The sequence below is a fragment of the Pseudophryne corroboree genome, chromosome 10 (genome assembly GCF_028390025.1).
Source record: "Pseudophryne corroboree isolate aPseCor3 chromosome 10, aPseCor3.hap2, whole genome shotgun sequence".
NCBI classification, from domain to species: domain Eukaryota; kingdom Metazoa; phylum Chordata; class Amphibia; order Anura; family Myobatrachidae; genus Pseudophryne; species Pseudophryne corroboree.
In genome coordinates, this window is record NC_086453.1 from 385016264 (window position 1) to 385036318 (window position 20055).

General features: G+C 48.2%; 1 protein-coding gene across 1 annotated transcript; it reads left to right on the forward strand.

Annotated features, from left to right (window-relative positions):
* Window positions 1-1160: 1160 nt before the first annotated feature.
* Window positions 1161-19849, forward strand: LOC134965406 (uncharacterized). Its single transcript, XM_063941866.1, has 3 exons — window positions 1161-2255; window positions 2701-2835; window positions 19700-19849. Exons 1-3 carry the CDS (start codon window positions 1161-1163, stop codon window positions 19847-19849), a joined length of 1380 nt encoding a protein of 459 aa, XP_063797936.1.
* The last annotated feature ends 206 nt before the right edge of the window (window positions 19850-20055 follow it).

The window sequence follows — 20055 nt, forward strand, 5'->3', positions numbered from 1 at the left end:
CACCGAGTCACATCCCTCCCACACTACACCCACCGAGTCACATTTCTCCCACACTACACCCACCGAGTCACATTTCTCCCACACTACACCCACCGAGTCACATTTCTCCCACACTACACCCACCGAGTCACATTTCTCCCACACTACACCCACCGAGTCACATTTCTCCCACACTACACCCACCGAGTCACATCTCTCCCGCACTACACCCACGAGTCACATTTCTCCCACACTACACCCACCAAGTCACATCCTCCCACACTACACCCACCGAGTAACACCTTCCTTTCAATTTGTTTGATCCCACAAATGCAGATGAAAGGGTAAATTTACTAACCATCGGTTTTGGGTGACGTTTTATTGGTTTCGCAATGCGACCATACACTAAAGGCAGGGCGGATGGAAAACGTACTAAATGACCGACTCTAGTTCATTGGGCCAACTAGCGATTATTTCATATAGACAAGTAAACAAGCCGCAAATTCACTAAGCATCGGTTTTCAAACTGACCACAAACCGACAGCCGACCCACCCAAGTAATAGTCTGTGAGCTGACAGGCGTGTCTGTTTATTAGACACAGCACTTACTAATAACGTCACATGTATACCTCACCTTTCCTTCAGTATACCTGTCCCTTTTGTTTTGTGTTTTTGCAAAACTAAACATACAATAATGTCCCCTGACGTAGGATAGGTGCTTTACTGCCGTTGTTCGCAAGACATGCGCCGGATGGTTGCGTCTTTGTACGGTGGCGGATCATTATGGGCGTCTCTCTACAGATCCCAGAGGCTGCGACATTTGCATATTTGCACACATCCACTGCGAGTGCATTTACGTACATATCTGCCTCAGGCCCTACGTCACATAAGATAATATTTATGCTAATGACAGAACATGGGCGGTTGTATCCTCATAAATTGCACCAAAACGAATCCATGATATATGTCTCTATCACAATGGAAATGTCGTTAAAATAATTGTCCTGTTTTGTAGTAGAAAATGCCAACACAAAAAGGCAAAAGGACACAAAGCGTGTGTGTCTTCCGGGTGGCTCCCGACTCTAACCGTTTCCCATCTCCCTGGTTCCCAGCCCAGCGGTGATCCCAGTAAGTGCAGGGAGAGGACGGTGACGCTATCTCTCTCTCTCTATAACAGGTGTATGTCGCCGTGCACCTGCGGAAGCAGCCGGACTGTCAGGAGGATCCTGGCGGCCTGCCTGGTTTCCCTGCTCACTCTCCTCGGCTCGGTCTCCATTGACTTACACGACTGCGTCATAGAGTGGAGGAACACGGAGGCCGCACTCGGCGCCATCTCGTCCTGCACTGGTCTCATCGCCATGAGGCTTATCCAGTTCCTCCAAGACCAGAGAACATTCCGCTGTTGGGATGACCTGAACTCCACGGGCAGGCGGGCCCTCTTATTACACAACGCCCGCTTGTTCTGCGACGAGCGACAGGAATTGCACAATCAGAAGTGGACATGTTTGGGCGCACCTGATATCCGTCATATCTGTGACACATTTGTAGACAGCATTGCATTAAAGTTTGAAGCTATGGCAGATGCTGACTTTGGATATATATTATCTATCACAATAACAGAGATATTAGACAAGGTTGCTCTTCCATTAGAAGATCTCAGTATAAGAAAGAGACAGGCGGAATGGGTGGATGTGGCATCCCTGCATCTCCTGATGAGAGCCACCGAGGACCTTCGTTACATGAGTAATTCTATTCCGCTGTCTTCTACTGGCCTTCAGCCGTTACTATACCAAGTCCTTATCAAGCTGAGTTGTGCTGTGTCTACATCAGATACGCTGTATAAGTGTTGGAGGGATAATAAGAATATATCGGTATATCTAACCCCGCACCGAGACATAGATTTTTGGACACCTTTAACTTCCAACATTTCAGGGATGGAGCCCTCAGCTCTGGCCGATGGCCTGGTCTCCGTGCAGGATTGTTTATATCGGGAAGGATACACGAAACTCAGCAAGCACTCTAAAGAAACTCTGTCCACTCTCAGCCTGAAGGTGACCCTCCTGACTGTGTCCTGCCTCATATACCCAATTGTCCTAGTCTCATTTAAGCAGATGACCGAGTGGATACAGAACTATGCGAGGAGCCTCAAAGAGAGGACGGAGGACCTAAAAAAGGAGAGGTGCTTGGCTGAAGATCTGCTCCACCAGATGCTGCCGAAATCTGTAGCCAAGCAGTTGAGGAAGCACAAGCATGTGGAGGCAGAGAGCTACGACCAGGTAGGTATATAAAGTCAGGTAGGTGTGCCTGTAGTATGTATATATGTATAAGGATAACAGTAACTTTTGCCCATCTTAGGGCAGACAATGTTGCTGTGTCACGGTGTCATCCCATGCCAAATGGAAAACAAAAGCCTGGGGCAATGTGGCACCTATCATTACCTAGCAGCCCTGGACACACATATATGCTAAACCCAAGGTGACAGGCCTGGGCTGGTAAATCTAGCTATGATCCATACAAGCCAATTAGTAATGAATTAACTAAATATTGTTATCAATGACTTTGTCTCTGAAATGTAGCAACTGTTTTCTGGCCGCACTTAACGTGTTAATTACACCGGCAAAGATCGATGCTGGAGGATTTGGAATATTATTATAGGATATAAGTAGCGTATTCTTCTACTTGGCACATGTGACACTCTACCTCTGTTTACCGTGTTACCAGGTTACCATATTCTTTTCGGACGTTGTTGGGTTCACTTCCATTTCGGCTTCATGCACCCCCCTGCAAGTGGTGGAAATGCTGAACAACTTATACATCTGCTTTGACAGCAGGATAGAGTCATACAATGTGTATAAGGTGGGTGCACAGCAGGATAGAGTCATACAATGTGTATAAGGTGGGTGCACAGCAGGATAGAGTCATACAATGTGTATAAGGTGGGTGCACAGCAGGATAGAGTCATACAATGTGTATAAGGTTGGTGCACAGCAGGATAGAGTCATACAATGTGTATAAGGTGGGTGCACAGCAGGATAGAGTCATACAGTGTGTATAAGGTGGGTGCACAGCAGGATAGAGTCATACAATGTGTATAAGGTGGGTGCACAGCAGGATAGAGTCATACAATGTGTATAAGGTGGGTGCACAGCAGGATAGAGTCATACAATGTGTATAAGGTGGGTGCACAGCAGAATAGAGTCATACAGTGTGTATAAGGTGAGTGCACAGCAGGATAGAGTCATACAATGTGTATAAGGTGGGTGCACAGCAGGATAGAGTCATACAATGTGTATAAGGTGGGTGCACAGCAGGATAGAGTCATACAATGTGTATAAGGTGGGTGCACAGCAGGATAGAGTCATACAATGTGTATAAGGTGGGTGCACAGCAGGATAGAGTCATACAATGTGTATAAGGTGGGTGCACAGCAGGATAGAGTCATACAGTGTGTATAAGGTGGGTGCACAGCAGGATAGAGTCATACAATGTGTATAAGGTGGGTGCACAGCAGGATAGAGTCATACAATGTGTATAAGGTGGGTGCACAGCAGGATAAAGTCATACAATGTGTATAAGGTGAGTGCACAGCAGGATAGAGTCATACAATGTGTATAAGGTGGGTGCACAGCAGGATAGAGTCATACAATGTGTATAAGGTGGGTGCACAGCAGGATAGAGTCACACAATGTGTATAAGGTGGGTGCACAGCAGGATAGAGTCATACAATGTGTATAAGGTGGGTGCACAGCAGGATAGAGTCATACAATGTGTATAAGGTGGGTGCACAGCAGGATAGAGTCATACAATGTGTATAAGGTTGGTGCACAGCAGGATAGAGTCATACAGTGTGTATAAGGTGGGTGCACAGCAGGATAGAGTCATACAGTGTGTATAAGGTGGGTGCACAGTAGGATAGAGTCATACAATGTGTATAAGGTGGGTGCACAGCAGGATAGAGTCATACAATGTGTATAAGGTGGGTGCACAGCAGGATAGAGTCATACAATGTGTATAAGGTGGGTGCACAGTAGGATAGAGTCATACAATGTGTATAAGGTGGGTGCACAGCAGGATAGAGTCATACAATGTGTATAAGGTGGGTGCACAGTAGGATAGAGTCATACAATGTGTATAAGGTGGGTGCACAGCAGGATAGAGTCATACAATGTGTATAAGGTGGGTGCACAGCAGAATAGAGTCATACAGTGTGTATAAGGTGGGTGCACAGCAGGATAGAGTCATACAGTGTGTATAAGGTGGTTGTACAGCAGGATAGAATCACACAATGTGTATAAGGTGGGTGCACAGCAGAATAGAGTCATACAGTGTGTATAAGATGGGTGCACAGCAGGATAGAGTCATACAATGTGTATAAGGTGGGTGCACAGCAGGATAGAGTCATACAATGTGTATAAGGTGGGTACACAGCAGAACAGAGTCATACAATGTGTATAAGGTGGGTGCACAGCAGGATAGAGTCATACAATGTGTATAAGGTGGGTGCACAGCAGAATAGAGTCATACAATGTGTATAACGTGGATGCACAGCAGAATAGAGTCACACAATGTGTATAAGGTGGGTGCACAGCAGGATAGAATCACACAATGTGTATAAGGTGGGTGCACAGCAGGATAGAGTCATACAATGTGTATAAGGAGGGTGCACAGCAGGATAGAGTCATACAATGTGTATAAGGTGAGTGCACAGTAGGATAGAGTCATACAATGTGTATAAGGTTGGTGCACAGCAGGATAGAGTCATACAATGTGTATAAGGTGGGTGCACAGCAGAATAGAGTCATACAGTGTGTATAAGGTGGGTGCACAGCAGGATAGAGTCATACAGTGTGTATAAGGTGGTTGTACAGCAGGATAGAATCACACAATGTGTATAAGGTGGGTGCACAGCAGAATAGAGTCATACAGTGTGTATAAGGTGGGTGCACAGCAGGATAGAGTCATACAATGTGTATAAGGTGGGTGCACAGCAGGATAGAGTCATACAATGTGTATAAGGTGGGTGCACAGCAGAATAGAGTCATACAATGTGTATAAGGTGGGTGCATAGCAGGATAGAGTCATACAATGTGTATAAGGTGGGTGCACAGCAGAATAGAGTCATACAATGTGTATAAGGTGGATGCACAGCAGAATAGAGTCACACAATGTGTATAAGGTGGGTGCACAGCAGGATAGAATCACACAATGTGTATAAGGTGGTTGTACAGCAGGATAGAATCACACAATGTGTATAAGGTGGGTGCACAGCAGGATAGAGTCATACAATGTGTATAAGGTGGGTGCACAGCAGAATAGAGTCATACAATGTGTATAAGGTGGGTGCACAGCAGAATAGAGTCATACAATGTGTATAAGGTTGGTGCACGTCAGGATAGAGTCATACAATGTGTATAAGGTGGGTGCACAGCAGGATAGAGTCATACAATGTGTATAAGGTGGATGCACAGCAGGATAGAGTCACACAATGTGTATAAGGTTGGTGCACGTCAGGATAGAGTCATACAATGTGTATAAGGTTGGTGCACAGCAGGATAGAGTCATACAATGTGTATAAGGTGGGTGCACAGCAGGATAGAGTCATACAATGTGTATAAGGTGGGTGCACAACAGGATACAGTCATACAATGTGTATAAGGTGGGTGCACAGCAGGATAGAGTCACACAATGTGTATAAGGTGGGTGCACAGCAGGATAGAGTCACACAATGTGTATAAGGTGGGTGCACAGCAGGATAGAGTCATACAATGTGTATAAGGTTGGTGCACAGCAGGATAGAGTCATACAATGTGTATAAGGTGGGTGCACAGCAGGATAGAGTCACACAATGTGTATAAGGTGGGTGCACAGCAGGATAGAGTCATACAATGTGTATAAGGTGGGTGCACAGCAGGATAGAGTCATACAATGTGTATAAGGTGGGTGCACAGCAGGATAGAGTCATACAATGTGTATAAGGTGGGTGCACAGCAGGATAGAGTCATACAATGTGTATAAGGTTGGTGCACAGCAGGATAGAGTCATACAATGTGTATAAGGTTGGTGCAAAGCAGGATAGAGTCATACAATGTGTATAAGGTGGGTGCACAGCAGGATAGAGTCATACAATGTGTATAAGGTGGGTGCACAGCAGGATAGAGTCACACAATGTGTAAAAGGTGGGTGCACAGCAGGATAGAGTCATACAATGTGTATAAGGTGGGTACACAGCAGGATAGAGTCATACAATGTGTATAAGGTGGGTGCACAGCAGGATAGAGTCATACAATGTGTATAAGGTGGGTGCACAGCAGGATAGAGTCATACAATGTGTATAAGGTGGGTGCACAGCAGGATAGAGTCATACAATGTGTATAAGGTGGGTGCACAGCAGAATAGAGTCATACAATGTGTATAAGGTGGATGCACAGCAGAATAGAGTCACACAATGTGTATAAGGTGGGTGCACAGCAGGATAGAATCACACAATGTGTATAAGGTGGGTGCACAGCAGGATAGAGTCATACAATGTGTATAAGGAGGGTGCACAGCAGGATAGAGTCATACAATGTGTATAAGGTGAGTGCACAGTAGGATAGAGTCATACAATGTGTATAAGGTTGGTGCACAGCAGGATAGAGTCATACAATGTGTATAAGGTGGGTGCACAGCAGAATAGAGTCATACAGTGTGTATAAGGTGGGTGCACAGCAGGATAGAGTCATACAGTGTGTATAAGGTGGTTGTACAGCAGGATAGAATCACACAATGTGTATAAGGTGGGTGCACAGCAGAATAGAGTCATACAGTGTGTATAAGGTGGGTGCACAGCAGGATAGAGTCATACAATGTGTATAAGGTGGGTGCACAGCAGGATAGAGTCATACAATGTGTATAAGGTGGGTGCACAGCAGAATAGAGTCATACAATGTGTATAAGGTGGGTGCATAGCAGGATAGAGTCATACAATGTGTATAAGGTGGGTGCACAGCAGAATAGAGTCATACAATGTGTATAAGGTGGATGCACAGCAGAATAGAGTCACACAATGTGTATAAGGTGGGTGCACAGCAGGATAGAATCACACAATATGTATAAGGTGGTTGCACAGCAGGATAGAATCACACAATGTGTATAAGGTGGGTGCACAGCAGGATAGAGTCATACAATGTGTATAAGGTGGGTGCACAGCAGGATAGAGTCATACAATGTGTATAAGGTGGGTGCACAGCAGAATAGAGTCATACAATGTGTATAAGGTTGGTGCACGTCAGGATAGAGTCATACAATGTGTATAAGGTTGGTGCACAGCAGGATAGAGTCATACAATGTGTATAAGGTGGGTGCACAGCAGAATAGAGTCATACAATGTGTATAAGGTGGGTGCATAGCAGGATAGAGTCATACAATGTGTATAAGGTGGGTGCACAGCAGAATAGAGTCATACAATGTGTATAAGGTGGATGCACAGCAGAATAGAGTCACACAATGTGTATAAGGTGGGTGCACAGCAGGATAGAATCACACAATGTGTATAAGGTGGGTGCACAGCAGGATAGAGTCATACAATGTGTATAAGGTGGGTGCACAGCAGGATAGAGTCATACAATGTGTATAAGGTGGGTGCACAGCAGAATAGAGTCATACAATGTGTATAAGGTTGGTGCACGTCAGGATAGAGTCATACAATGTGTATAAGGTTGGTGCACAGCAGGATAGAGTCATACAATGTGTATAAGGTGGATGCACAGCAGGATAGAGTCACACAATGTGTATAAGGTTGGTGCACGTCAGGATAGAGTCATACAATGTGTATAAGGTTGGTGCACAGCAGGATAGAGTCATACAATGTGTATAAGGTGGGTGCACAGCAGGATAGAGTCATACAATGTGTATAAGGTGGGTGCACAACAGGATACAGTCATACAATGTGTATAAGGTGGGTGCACAGCAGGATAGAGTCACACAATGTGTATAAGGTGGGTGCACAGCAGGATAGAGTCACACAATGTGTATAAGGTGGGTGCACAGCAGGATAGAGTCATACAATGTGTATAAGGTTGGTGCACAGCAGGATAGAGTCATACAATGTGTATAAGGTGGGTGCACAGCAGGATAGAGTCACACAATGTGTATAAGGTGGGTGCACAGCAGGATAGAGTCATACAATGTGTATAAGGTGGGTGCACAGCAGGATAGAGTCATACAATGTGTATAAGGTGGGTGCACAGCAGGATAGAGCTATACAATGTGTATAAGGTTGGTGCACAGCAGGATAGAGTCATACAATGTGTATAAGGTTGGTGCACAGCAGGATAGAATCATACAATGTGTATAAGGTGGGTGCACAGCAGGATAGAGTCATACAATGTGTATAAGGTGGGTACACTGCAGGATAAAGTCATACAATGTGTATAAGGTGGGTGCACAGCAGGATAGAGTCATACAATGTGTATAAGGTGGGTGCACAGGAGGATAGAGTCATACAATGTGTATAAGGTGGGTGCACAGCAGGATAGAGTCACACAATGTGTATATGGTTGGTGCACAGCTGGATACAGTCATACAATGTGTATAAGGAGGGTGCACAGCAGGATAGAGTCATACAATGTGTATAAGGTGGGTGCACAGCTGAATAGAGTCACACAATGTGTATAAGGTGAGTGCACAGCAGGATACAGTCATACAATGTGTATAAGGTGGGTGCACAGTAGGATACAGTCATACAATGTGTATAAGGTGGGTGCACAGCAGGATAGAGTCATACAATGTGTATAAGGTGGGTGCACAGCAGGATACAGTCATACAATGTGTATAAGGTGGGTGCACAGCAGAATAGAGTCATACAATGTGTATAAGGTGGATGCACAGCAGAATAGAGTCACACAATGTGTATAAGGTGGGTGCACAGCAGGAAAGAATCACACAATGTGTATAAGGTGGGTGCACAGCAGGATAGAATCACACAATGTGTATAAGGTGGGTGCACGTCAGGATAGAGTCATACAAAGGGTATAAGGTTGGTGCACAGCAGGATAGAGTCATACAATGTGTATAAGGTGGGTGCACAGCAGGATAGAGTCATACAATGTGTATAAGGTGGGTGCACACCAGGATAGAGTCATACAATGTGTATAAGGTGGGTGCACAGCAGGATAGAGTCACACAATGTGTATAAGGTGGGTGCACAGCAGGATAGAGTCACACAATGTGTATAAGGTGAGTGAACAGTAGGATAGAGTCATACAATGTGTATAAGGTGGATGCACAGCAGGATAGAGTCATACAATGTGTATAAGGTGGGTGCACAGCAGAATAGAGTCATACAATGTGTATAAGGTTGGTGCACAGCAGGATAGAGTCATACAATGTGTATAAGGTGGGTGCACAGCAGGATAGAGGCATACAATGTGTATAAGGTGTGTGCACAGCAGGATAGAGTCATACAATGTGTATAAGGTGGGTGCACAGCAGGATAGAGTCACACAATGTGTATAAGGTGGGTGCACAGCAGGATAGAGTCATACAATGTGTATAAGGTGGGTGCACAGCAGGATAGAGTCACACAATGTGTCTATGGTTGGTGCACAGCAGAATAGAGTCATACATTGTGTATAAGGTGGGTGCACAGCGTTATAGAGTCACACAATGTGTATATGGTGGGTGCACAGCAGGATACAGTCCCACAATGTGTATAAGAAGGGTGCACAGCAGGATAGAGTCATACAATGTGTATAAGGTGGGTGCACAGCAGGATAGAGTCACACAATGTGTATAAGGTGAGTGCACAGCAGGATACAGTCATACAATGTGTAAAAGGTGGGTGCACAGTAGGATACAGTCATACAATGTGTATAAGGTGGGTGCACAGCAGGATAGAGTCATACAATGTGTATAAGGTGGGTGAACAGCAGGATAGAGTCATACAATGTGTATAAGGTGGGTGCACAGCAGAATAGAGTCATACAATGTGTATAAGGTGGATGCACAGCAGAATAGAGTCACACAATGTGTATAAGGTGGGTGCACAGCAGGAAAGAATCACACAATGTGTATAAGGTGGGTGCACAGCAGGATAGAATCACACAATGTGTATAAGGTGGGTGCACGTCAGGATAGAGTCATACAAAGGGTATAAGGTTGGTGCACAGCAGGATAGAGTCATACAATGTGTATAAGGTGGGTGCACAGCAGGATAGAGTCATACAATGTGTATAAGGTGGGTGCACACCAGGATAGAGTCATACAATGTGTATAAGGTGGGTGCACAGCAGGATAGAGTCACACAATGTGTATAAGGTGGGTGCACAGCAGGATAGAGTCACACAATGTGTATAAGGTGAGTGAACAGTAGGATAGAGTCATACAATGTGTATAAGGTGGATGCACAGCAGGATAGAGTCATACAATGTGTATAAGGTGGGTGCACAGCAGAATAGAGTCATACAATGTGTATAAGGTTGGTGCACAGCAGGATAGAGTCATACAATGTGTATAAGGTGGGTGCACAGCAGGATAGAGGCATACAATGTGTATAAGGTGTGTGCACAGCAGGATAGAGTCATACAATGTGTATAAGGTGGGTGCACAGCAGGACAGAGTCACACAATGTGTATAAGGTGGGTGCACAGCAGGATAGAGTCATACAATGTGTATAAGGTGGGTGCACAGCAGGATAGAGTCACACAATGTGTCTATGGTTGGTGCACAGCAGAATAGAGTCATACATTGTGTATAAGGTGGGTGCACAGCGTTATAGAGTCACACAATGGCCCTCATTCCGAGTTGTTCGCTCGGTATTTTTCATCGCATCGCAGTGAAAATCCGCTTAGTACGCATGCGCAATGTTCGCACTGCGACTGCGCCAAGTAACTTTACTATGAAGAAAGTATTTTTACTCACGGCTTTTTCTTCGCTCCGGCGATCGTAATGTGATTGACAGGAAATGGGTGTTACTGGGCGGATACACGGCGTTTCAGGGGCGTGTGGCTGAAAACGCTACCGTTTCCGGAAAAAACGCAGGAGTGGCCGGGGAAACGGTGGGAGTGCCTGGGCGAACGCTGGGTGTGTTTGTGACGTCAACCAGGAACGACAAGCACTGAAATGATCGCACAGGCAGAGTAAGTCTGGAGCTACTCTGAAACTGCTAACTCGTTTGTAATCGCAATATTGCGCGTACGTCGGTCGCAATTTTAAGAAGCTAAGATTCACTCCCAGTAGGCGGCGGCTTAGCGTGTGTAACTCTGCTACATTCGCCTTGCGAGCGAACAACTCGGAATGAGGGCCAATGTGTATATGGTGGGTGCACAGCAGGATACAGTCCCACAATGTGTATAAGAAGGGTGCACAGCAGGATAGAGTCATACAATGTGTATAAGGTGGGTGCACAGCAGGATAGAGTCACACAATGTGTATAAGGTGAGTGCACAGCAGGATACAGTCATACAATGTGTAAAAGGTGGGTGCACAGTAGGATACAGTCATACAATGTGTATAAGGTGGGTGCACAGCAGGATAGAGTCATGCAATGTGTATAAGGTGGGTGAACAGCAGGATAGAGTCATACAATGTGTATAAGGTGGGTGCACAGCAGAATAGAGTCATACAATGTGTATAAGGTGGATGCACAGCAGAATAGAGTCACACAATGTGTATAAGGTGGGTGCACAGCAGGATAGAATCACACAATATGTATAAGGTGGTTGCACAGCAGGATAGAATCACACAATGTGTATAAGGTGGGTGCACAGCAGGATAGAGTCATACAATGTGTATAAGGTGGGTGCACAGCAGAATAGAGTCATACAATGTGTATAAGGTTGGTGCACGTCAGGATAGAGTCAAACAATGTGTATAAGGTTGGTGCACAGCAGGATAGAGTCATACAATGTGTATAAGGTGGATGCACAGCAGGATAGAGTCACACAATGTGTATAAGGTTGGTGCACGTCAGGATAGAGTCATACAATGTGTATAAGGTTGGTGCACAGCAGGATAGAGTCATACAATGTGTATAAGGTGGGTGCACAGCAGGATAGAGTCATACAATGTGTATAAGGTGGGTGCACAACAGGATACAGTCATACAATGTGTATAAGGTGGGTGCACAGCAGGATAGAGTCACACAATGTGTATAAGGAGGGTGCACAGCAGGATAGAATCACACAATGTGTATAAGGTGGATGCACAGCAGGATAGAGTCATACAATGTGTATAAGGTGGGTGCACAGCAGGATAGAGTCATACAATGTGTATAAGGTGGGTGCACAGCAGGATAGAGTCACACAATGTGTATAAGGTGGGTGCACAGCAGGAAAGAGTCATACAATGTGTATAAGGTGGGTGCACAGCAGGATAGAGTCACACAATGTGTATAAGGTGAGTACACAGCGGGATAGAGTCACACAATGTGTATAAGGTGGGTGCACAGCAGGATAGAGTCATACAATGTGTATAAGGTTGGTGCACGTCAGGATAGAGTCATACAATGTGTATAAGGTTGGTGCACAGCAGGATAGAGTCATACAATGTGTATAAGGTGGGTGCACAGCAGGATAGAGTCATACAATGTGTATAAGGTGGGTGCACAGCAGGATAGAGTCATACAATGTGTATAAGGTGGGTGCACAGCAGGATAGAGTCATACAATGTGTATAAGGTGGGTGCACAGCAGGATAGAGTCACACAATGTGTATAAGGTGGGTGCACAGCAGGATAGAGTCACACAATGTGTATAAGGTGAGTGCACAGCAGAATAGTCTTACAATGTGTGTAAGGTGGGTGCACAGCAGGATAGAGTCACACAATGTGTATAAGGTGGGTGCACAGCAGAATAGAGTCATACAATGTGTATAAGGTGGGTGCACAGCAGGATAGAGTCACACAATGTGTATAAGGTGGGTGCACAGCAGAATAGAGTCATACAATGTGTATAAGGTGGGTGCACAGCAGGATAGAGTCACACAATGTGTATAAGGTGGGTGCACAGCAGAATAGAGTCATACAATGTGTATAAGGTGGGTGCACAGCAGGATAGAGTCACACAATGTGTATAAGGTGGGTGCACAGCAGGATAGAGTCATACAATGTGTATAAGGTGAGTGCACAGCAGAACAGTCTTACAATGTGTGTAAGGTGGGTGCACAGCAGGATAGAGTCATACAATGTGTATTTTCTTAAAGTCATTTTCTTCTGACACGTCTGCGTTTTTTAGCACACTCCCGAAAAACGGTCAGTTACCTCCCAGAACCGCATCCACACTGCACAGTCTCTCTCACTGCTCCTGCAGTCCAGCAATTACACCTGTGCTATACCCCTCGCTGTGCTCCAGCAGCATCCACAGTGCACAGTCTCTCTCATTGCTCCTGCAGTCCAGCAATTACACCTGTGCTATACCCCTCGCTGTGCTCCAGCAGCATCCACAGTGCACAGTCTCTCTCACTGCTCCTGCAGTCCAGCAATTACACCTGTGCTATAACCCTCACTGTGCTCCAGCAGTATCCACAGTGCACAGTCTCTCTCACTGCTCCTGCAGTCCAGCAATTACACCTGCTATAACCCTCGCTGTGCTCCAGCAGCATCCACAGTGCACAGTCTCTCTCACTGCTCCTGCAGTCCAGCAATTACATCTGTGCTATAACCCTCGCTGTGCTCCAGCAGCATCCACAGTGCACAGTCTCTCTCACTGCTCCTGCAGTCCAGCAATTACACCTGTGCTATAACCCTCGCTGTGCTCCAGCAGCATCCACAGTGCACAGTCTCTCTCACTGCTCCTGCAGTCCAGCAATTACACCTATGCTATAACCCTCGCTGTGCTCCAGCAGCACCCACAGTGCACAGTCTCTCACTGCTCCTGCAGTCCAGCAATTACACCTGTGCTATAACCCTCACTGTGCTCCAGCAGTATCCACAGTGCACAGTCTCTCTCACTGCTCCTGCAGTCCAGCAATTACACCTGTGCTATAACCCTCGCTGTGCTCCAGCAGCATCCACAGTGCACAGTCTCTCTCACTGCTCCTGCAGTCCAGCAATTACACCTGTGATATAACCCTCGCTGTGCTCCAGCAGCATCCACAGTGCACAGTCTCTCTCACTGCTCCTGCAGTCCAGCAATTACACCTGTGCTATAACCCTCACTGTGCTCCAGCAGCATCACAGTGCACAGTCTCTCTCACTGCTCCTGCAGTCCAGCAATTACACCTGTGCTATAACCCTCGCTGTGCTCCAGCAGCATCCACAGTGCACAGTCTCTCTCACTGCTCCTGCAGTCCAGCAATTACACCTGTGCTATAACCCTCGCTGTGCTCCAGCAGCATCCACAGTGCACAGTCTCTCTCACTGCTCCTGCAGTCCAGCAATTACACCTGTGCTATAACCCTCGCTGTGCTCCAGCAGCATCACAGTGCACAGTCTCTCCTACTGCTCCTGCAGTCCAGCAATTACACCTGTGCTATAACCCTCGCTGTGCTCCAGCAGCATCCACAGTGCACAGTCTCTCTCACTGCTCCTGCAGTCCAGCAATTACACCAGTGCTATAACCCTCGCTGTGCTCCAGCAGCATCCACAGTGCCCAGTCTCTCACTGCTCCTGCATTCCAGCAATTACACCTGTGCTATAACCCTCGCTGTGCTCCAGCAGCATCCACAGTGCACAGTCTCTCTCACTGCTCCTGCAGTTCAGCAATTACACCTGTGCTATAACCCTCGCTGTCCTCCAGCAGCATCCACAGTGCACAGTCTCTCTCACTGCTCCTGCAGTCCAGCAATTACACCTGTGCTATAACCCTCGCTGTGCTCCAGCAGCATCCACAGTGCACAGTCTCTCTCACTGCTCCTGCAGTCCAGCAATTACACCTGTGCTATAACTCTCGCTGTGCTCCAGCAGCACCCACAGTGCACAGTCTCTCTCACTGCTCCTGCAGTCCAGCAATTACATCTGTGCTATAACCCTCGCTGTGCTCCAGCAGCATCCACAGTGCACAGTCTCTCTCACTGCTCCTGCAGTCCAGCAATTACACCTGTGCTATAACCCTCGCTGTGCTCCAGCAGCATCCACAGTGCACAGTCTCTCTCACTGCTCCTGCAGTCCAGCAATTACACCTGTGCTATAACCCTCGCTGTGCTCCAGCACCATCCACAGTGCACAGTCTCTCTCACTGCTCCTGCAGTCCAGCAATTACACCTGTGCTATAACCCTCGCTGTGCTCCAGCAGCACCCACAGTGCACAGTCTGTCTCACTGCTCCTGCAGTCCAGCAATTACACCTGTGCTATAACCCTCGCTGTGCTCCAGCAGCATCCACAGTGCACAGTCTCTCTCACTGCTCCTGCAGTCCAGCAATTACACCTGTGCTATAACCCTCATTGTGCTCCAGCAGCATCCACAGTGCACAGTCTCTCTCACTGCTCCTGCAGTCCAGCAATTACACCTGTGCTATAACCCTCACTGTGCTCCAGCAGCATCCACAGTGCACAGTCTCTCTCACTGCTCCTGCAGTCCAGCAATTACACCTGTGCTATAACCCTCGCTGTACTCCAGCAGCATTCACAGTGCACAGTCTCTCCTACTGCTCCTGCAGTCCAGCAATTACACCTGTGCTATAACCCTCGCTGTGCTCCAGCAGCATCCACAGTGCACAGTCTCTCACTGCTCCTGCAGTCCAGCAATTACACCTGTGCTATAACACTCACTGTGCTCCAACAGCATCCACAGTGCACAGTCTCTCACTGCTCCTGCAGTCCAGCAATTACACCTGTGCTATAACCCTCGCTGTGCTCCAGCAGCATCCACAGTGCACAGTCTCTCTCACTGCTCCTGCAGTCCAGCAATTACACCTGTGCTATACCCCTCGCTGTGCTCCAGCAGCATCACAGTGCACAGTCTCTCTCACTGCTCCTGCAGTCCAGCAATTACACCTGTGCTATAACCCTCGCTGTGCTCCAGCAGCATCCACAGTGCACAGTCTCTCTCACTGCTCCTGCAGTCCAGCAATTACACCTGTGCTATAACCCTCGCTGTGCTCCAGCAGCATCCACAGTGCACAGTCTGTCTCACTGCTCCTGCAGTCCAGCAATTACACCTGTGCTATAACCCTCGCTGTGCTCCAGCAGCATCCACAGTGCACAGTCTCTCTCACTGCTCCTGCAGTCCAGCAATTACACCTGTGCTATACCCCTCGCTGTGCTCCAGCAGCACCCACAGTGCACAGTCTCTCACTGCTCCTGCAGTCCAGCAATTACACCTGTGCTATAACCCTCATTGTGCTCCAGCAGCATCCACAGTGCACAGTCTCTCTCACTGCTCCTGCAGTCCAGCAATTACACCTGTGCTATAACCCTCGCTGTGCTCCAGCAGCATCCACAGTGCACAGTCTCTCTCACTGCTCCTGCAGTCCAGCAATTACACCTGTGCTATACCCCTCGCTGTGCTCCAGCAGCATCCACAGTGCACAGTCTCTCTCACTGCTCCTGCAGTCCAGCAATTACACCTGTGCTATAACCCTCGCTGTGCTCCAGCAGCATCCACAGTGCACAGTCTCTCTCACTGCTCCTGCAGTCCAGCAATTACACCTGTGCTATAACCCTCGCTGTGCTCCAGCAGCATCCACAGTGCACAGTCTCTCTCACTGCTCCTGCAGTCCAGCAATTACACCTGTGCTATACCCCTCGCTGTGCTCCAGCAGCATCCACAGTGCACAGTCTCTCTCACTGCTCCTGCAGTCCAGCAATTACACCTGTGCTATAACCCTCGCTGTGCTCCAGCAGCATCCACAGTGCACAGTCTCTCTCACTGCTCCTGCAGTCCAGCAATTACACCTGTGCTATAACCCTCGCTGTGCTCCAGCAGCACCCACAGTGCACAGTCTCTCTCACTGCTCCTGCAGTCCAGCAATTACACCTGTGCTATAACCCTCGCTGTGCTCCAGCAGCACCCACAGTGCACAGTCTGTCTCACTGCTCCTGCAGTCCAGCAATTACACCTGTGCTATAACCCTCGCTGTGCTCCAGCAACATCCACAGTGCACAGTCTCTCTCACTGCTCCTGCAGTCCAGCAATTACACCTGTGCTATACCCCTCGCTGTGCTCCAGCAGCATCCACAGTGCACAGTCTATCTCACTGCTCCTGCAGTCCAGCAATTACACCTGTGCTATAACCCTCGCTGTGCTCCAGCAACATCCACAGTGCACAGTCTCTCTCACTGCTCCTGCAGTCCAGCAATTACACCTGTGCTATAACCCTCGCTGTGCTCCAGCAGCATCCACAGTGCACAGTCTCTCTCACTGCTCCTGCAGTCCAGCAATTACACCAGTGCTATAACCCTCGCTGTGCTCCAGCAGCATCCACAGTGCACAGTCTCTCTCACTGCTCCTGCAGTCCAGCAATTACACCTGTGCTATAACCCTCGCTGTGCTCCAGCAGCATCCACAGTGCACAGTCTCTCTCACTGCTCCTGCAGTCCAGCAATTACACCAGTGCTATAACCCTCGCTGTGCTCCAGCAGCATCCACAGTGCACAGTCTCTCTCACTGCTCCTGCAGTCCAGCAATTACACCTGTGCTATAACCATCGCTGTGCTCCAGCAGCATCCACAGTGCACAGTCTCTCTCACTGCTCCTGCAGTCCAGCAATTACACCTGTGCTATACCCCTCGCTGTGCTCCAGCAGCATCCACAGTGCACAGTCTCTCTCACTGCTCCTGCAGTCCAGCAATTACACCTGTGCTATAACCCTCGCTGTGCTCCAGCAGCATCCACAGTGCACAGTCTGTCTCACTGCTCCTGCAGTCCAGCAATTACACCTGTGCTATAACCCTCGCTGTGCTCCAGCAACATCCACAGTGCACAGTCTCTCTCACTGCTCCTGCATTCCAGCAATTACACCTGTGCTATACCCCTCGCTGTGCTCCAGCAGCATCCACAGTGCACAGTCTCTCTCACTGCTCCTGCAGTCCAGCAATTACACCTGTGCTATAACCCTCGCTGTGCTCCAGCAACATCCACAGTGCACAGTCTCTCTCACTGCTCCTGCAGTCCAGCAATTACACCTGTGCTATAACCCTCGCTGTGCTCCAGCAGCATCACAGTGCACAGTCTCTCTCACTGCTCCTGCAGTCCAGCAATTACACCTGTGCTATACCCCTCACTGTGCTCCAGCAGCATCACAGTGCACAGTCTCTCTCACTGCTCCTGCAGTCCAGCAATTACACCTGTGCTATAACCCTCGCTGTGCTCCAGCAGCATCCACAGTGCACAGTCTCTCTCACTGCTCCTGCAGTCCAGCAATTACACCTGTGCTATAACCCTCGCTGTGCTCCAGCAGCACCCACAGTGCACAGTCTGTCTCACTGCTCCTGCAGTCCAGCAATTACACCTGTGCTATAACCCTCGCTGTGCTCCAGCAGCATCCACAGTGCACAGTCTCTCTCACTGCTCCTGCAGTCCAGCAATTACACCTGTGCTATAACCCTCATTGTGCTCCAGCAGCATCCACAGTGCACAGTCTCTCTCACTGCTCCTGCAGTCCAGCAATTACACCTGTGCTATAACCCTCGCTGTGCTCCAGCAGCATCCACAGTGCACAGTCTCTCTCACTGCTCCTGCAGTCCAGCAATTACACCTGTGCTATAACCCTCGCTGTGCTCCAGCAGCATCCACAGTGCATAGGGGGTTATTCCGAGTTGATCGCTCGCTAGCAGTTTTTAGCAGCCGTGCAAACGCTATGCCGCCGCCCACTGGGAGTGTATTTTAGCTTAGCAGAAGTGCGAACAAAAGGATCGCAGAGCGGCTACAAAATAATTTTGTGCAGTTTCAGAGTAGCTTCAGACCTACTCAGCGCTTGCGATCACTTCAGACTGTTCAGTTCCTGTTTTGACGTCACAAACACGCCCTGCGTTCGCCCAGCCACACCTGCATTTTTCCTGGCACGCCTGCGTTTTTTCCAACACTCCCTGAAAACGGTCAGTTGCCACCCAGAAACACCCACTTCATGTCAATCACTCTGCGGCCAGCAGTGCGACTGAAAAGCTTCGCTAGACCTTGTGTTAAACTACATCGGCCTTTGTGAAAGTACGTTGCGCGTGCGCATTGCGCCGCATACGCATGCGCAGAAGTACCATTTTTTTTGCATCATCGCTGTGCAGCGAACGAATGCAGCTAGCGATCAACTCGGACTGACCACTTAAGTCTCTCTCTGTACTTCTGCAGTCCTACAGCTACCCTCTGCTGTACTATGGGCCTAATTCTGACCTGATCGCTCGCTATTTTTTGCAGCGCTGCGATCAGATAGTCGCCGCCCATAGGGGAGTGTATTTTTGCTTTGCAAGTGTGCGATCACTTGTGCAGCCGAGCGCTACAAAAATGTTTTGTGCAGTTTTTGAGCAGCCCAGATCTTACTCAGCCGCTGCGATCACTTCAGCCTGTCCGGTCCCGGAATTGACGTCAGACACCCGCCCTGCAAACGCTTGTACACGCCTGCGTTTTTCCAACCACTCCCAGAAAACAGTCATTTGCCACCCACAAACGCCCTCTTCCTGTCAATGTCCTTGCGATCGGCAGTGTGAATGGATTCTTCGTTAAATCCATTGCTCAGCAACGATCCGCTTTGTACCCATACGACGCGCCTGCGCATTGCGGTGCATACGCATGCGCACTTCCGACCTGATCGCAGCAAAAAAAACTAGCGTGCAATCAGGTCTGAATGACCCCCTATGTCTCTTTAACACTAGTATTCCTTCAGTGGCTCTCACAATAGTGTAAGCGTTCTATTTCCCGCTCTCATCCTGAGCAAGTTTGGGGGAAGTGGAAATGTTGCCCATTGCAGCCAATCAGAATCTAGCTATGGCATTCTAGAAGGTGCTAGATACATGAGAATCTGATTGGTTGCTATGGAGAACATCCCCACGTCTTAACAGAGGCGTATCTAGGGTAGGGCGAGTGGGGCACGTGCCCTGGGCGCCTTGGCAGGCCCAGGAGAGGGGGGCGCCGCCGCCGGCCAGGGCATCATGCCCCACTCGCCCCCGTCAACCTTAAATGTGAGGGGAGGAGAGCGCAGCATCTCTCCCTCCCCTCACTGCCGCTGCCA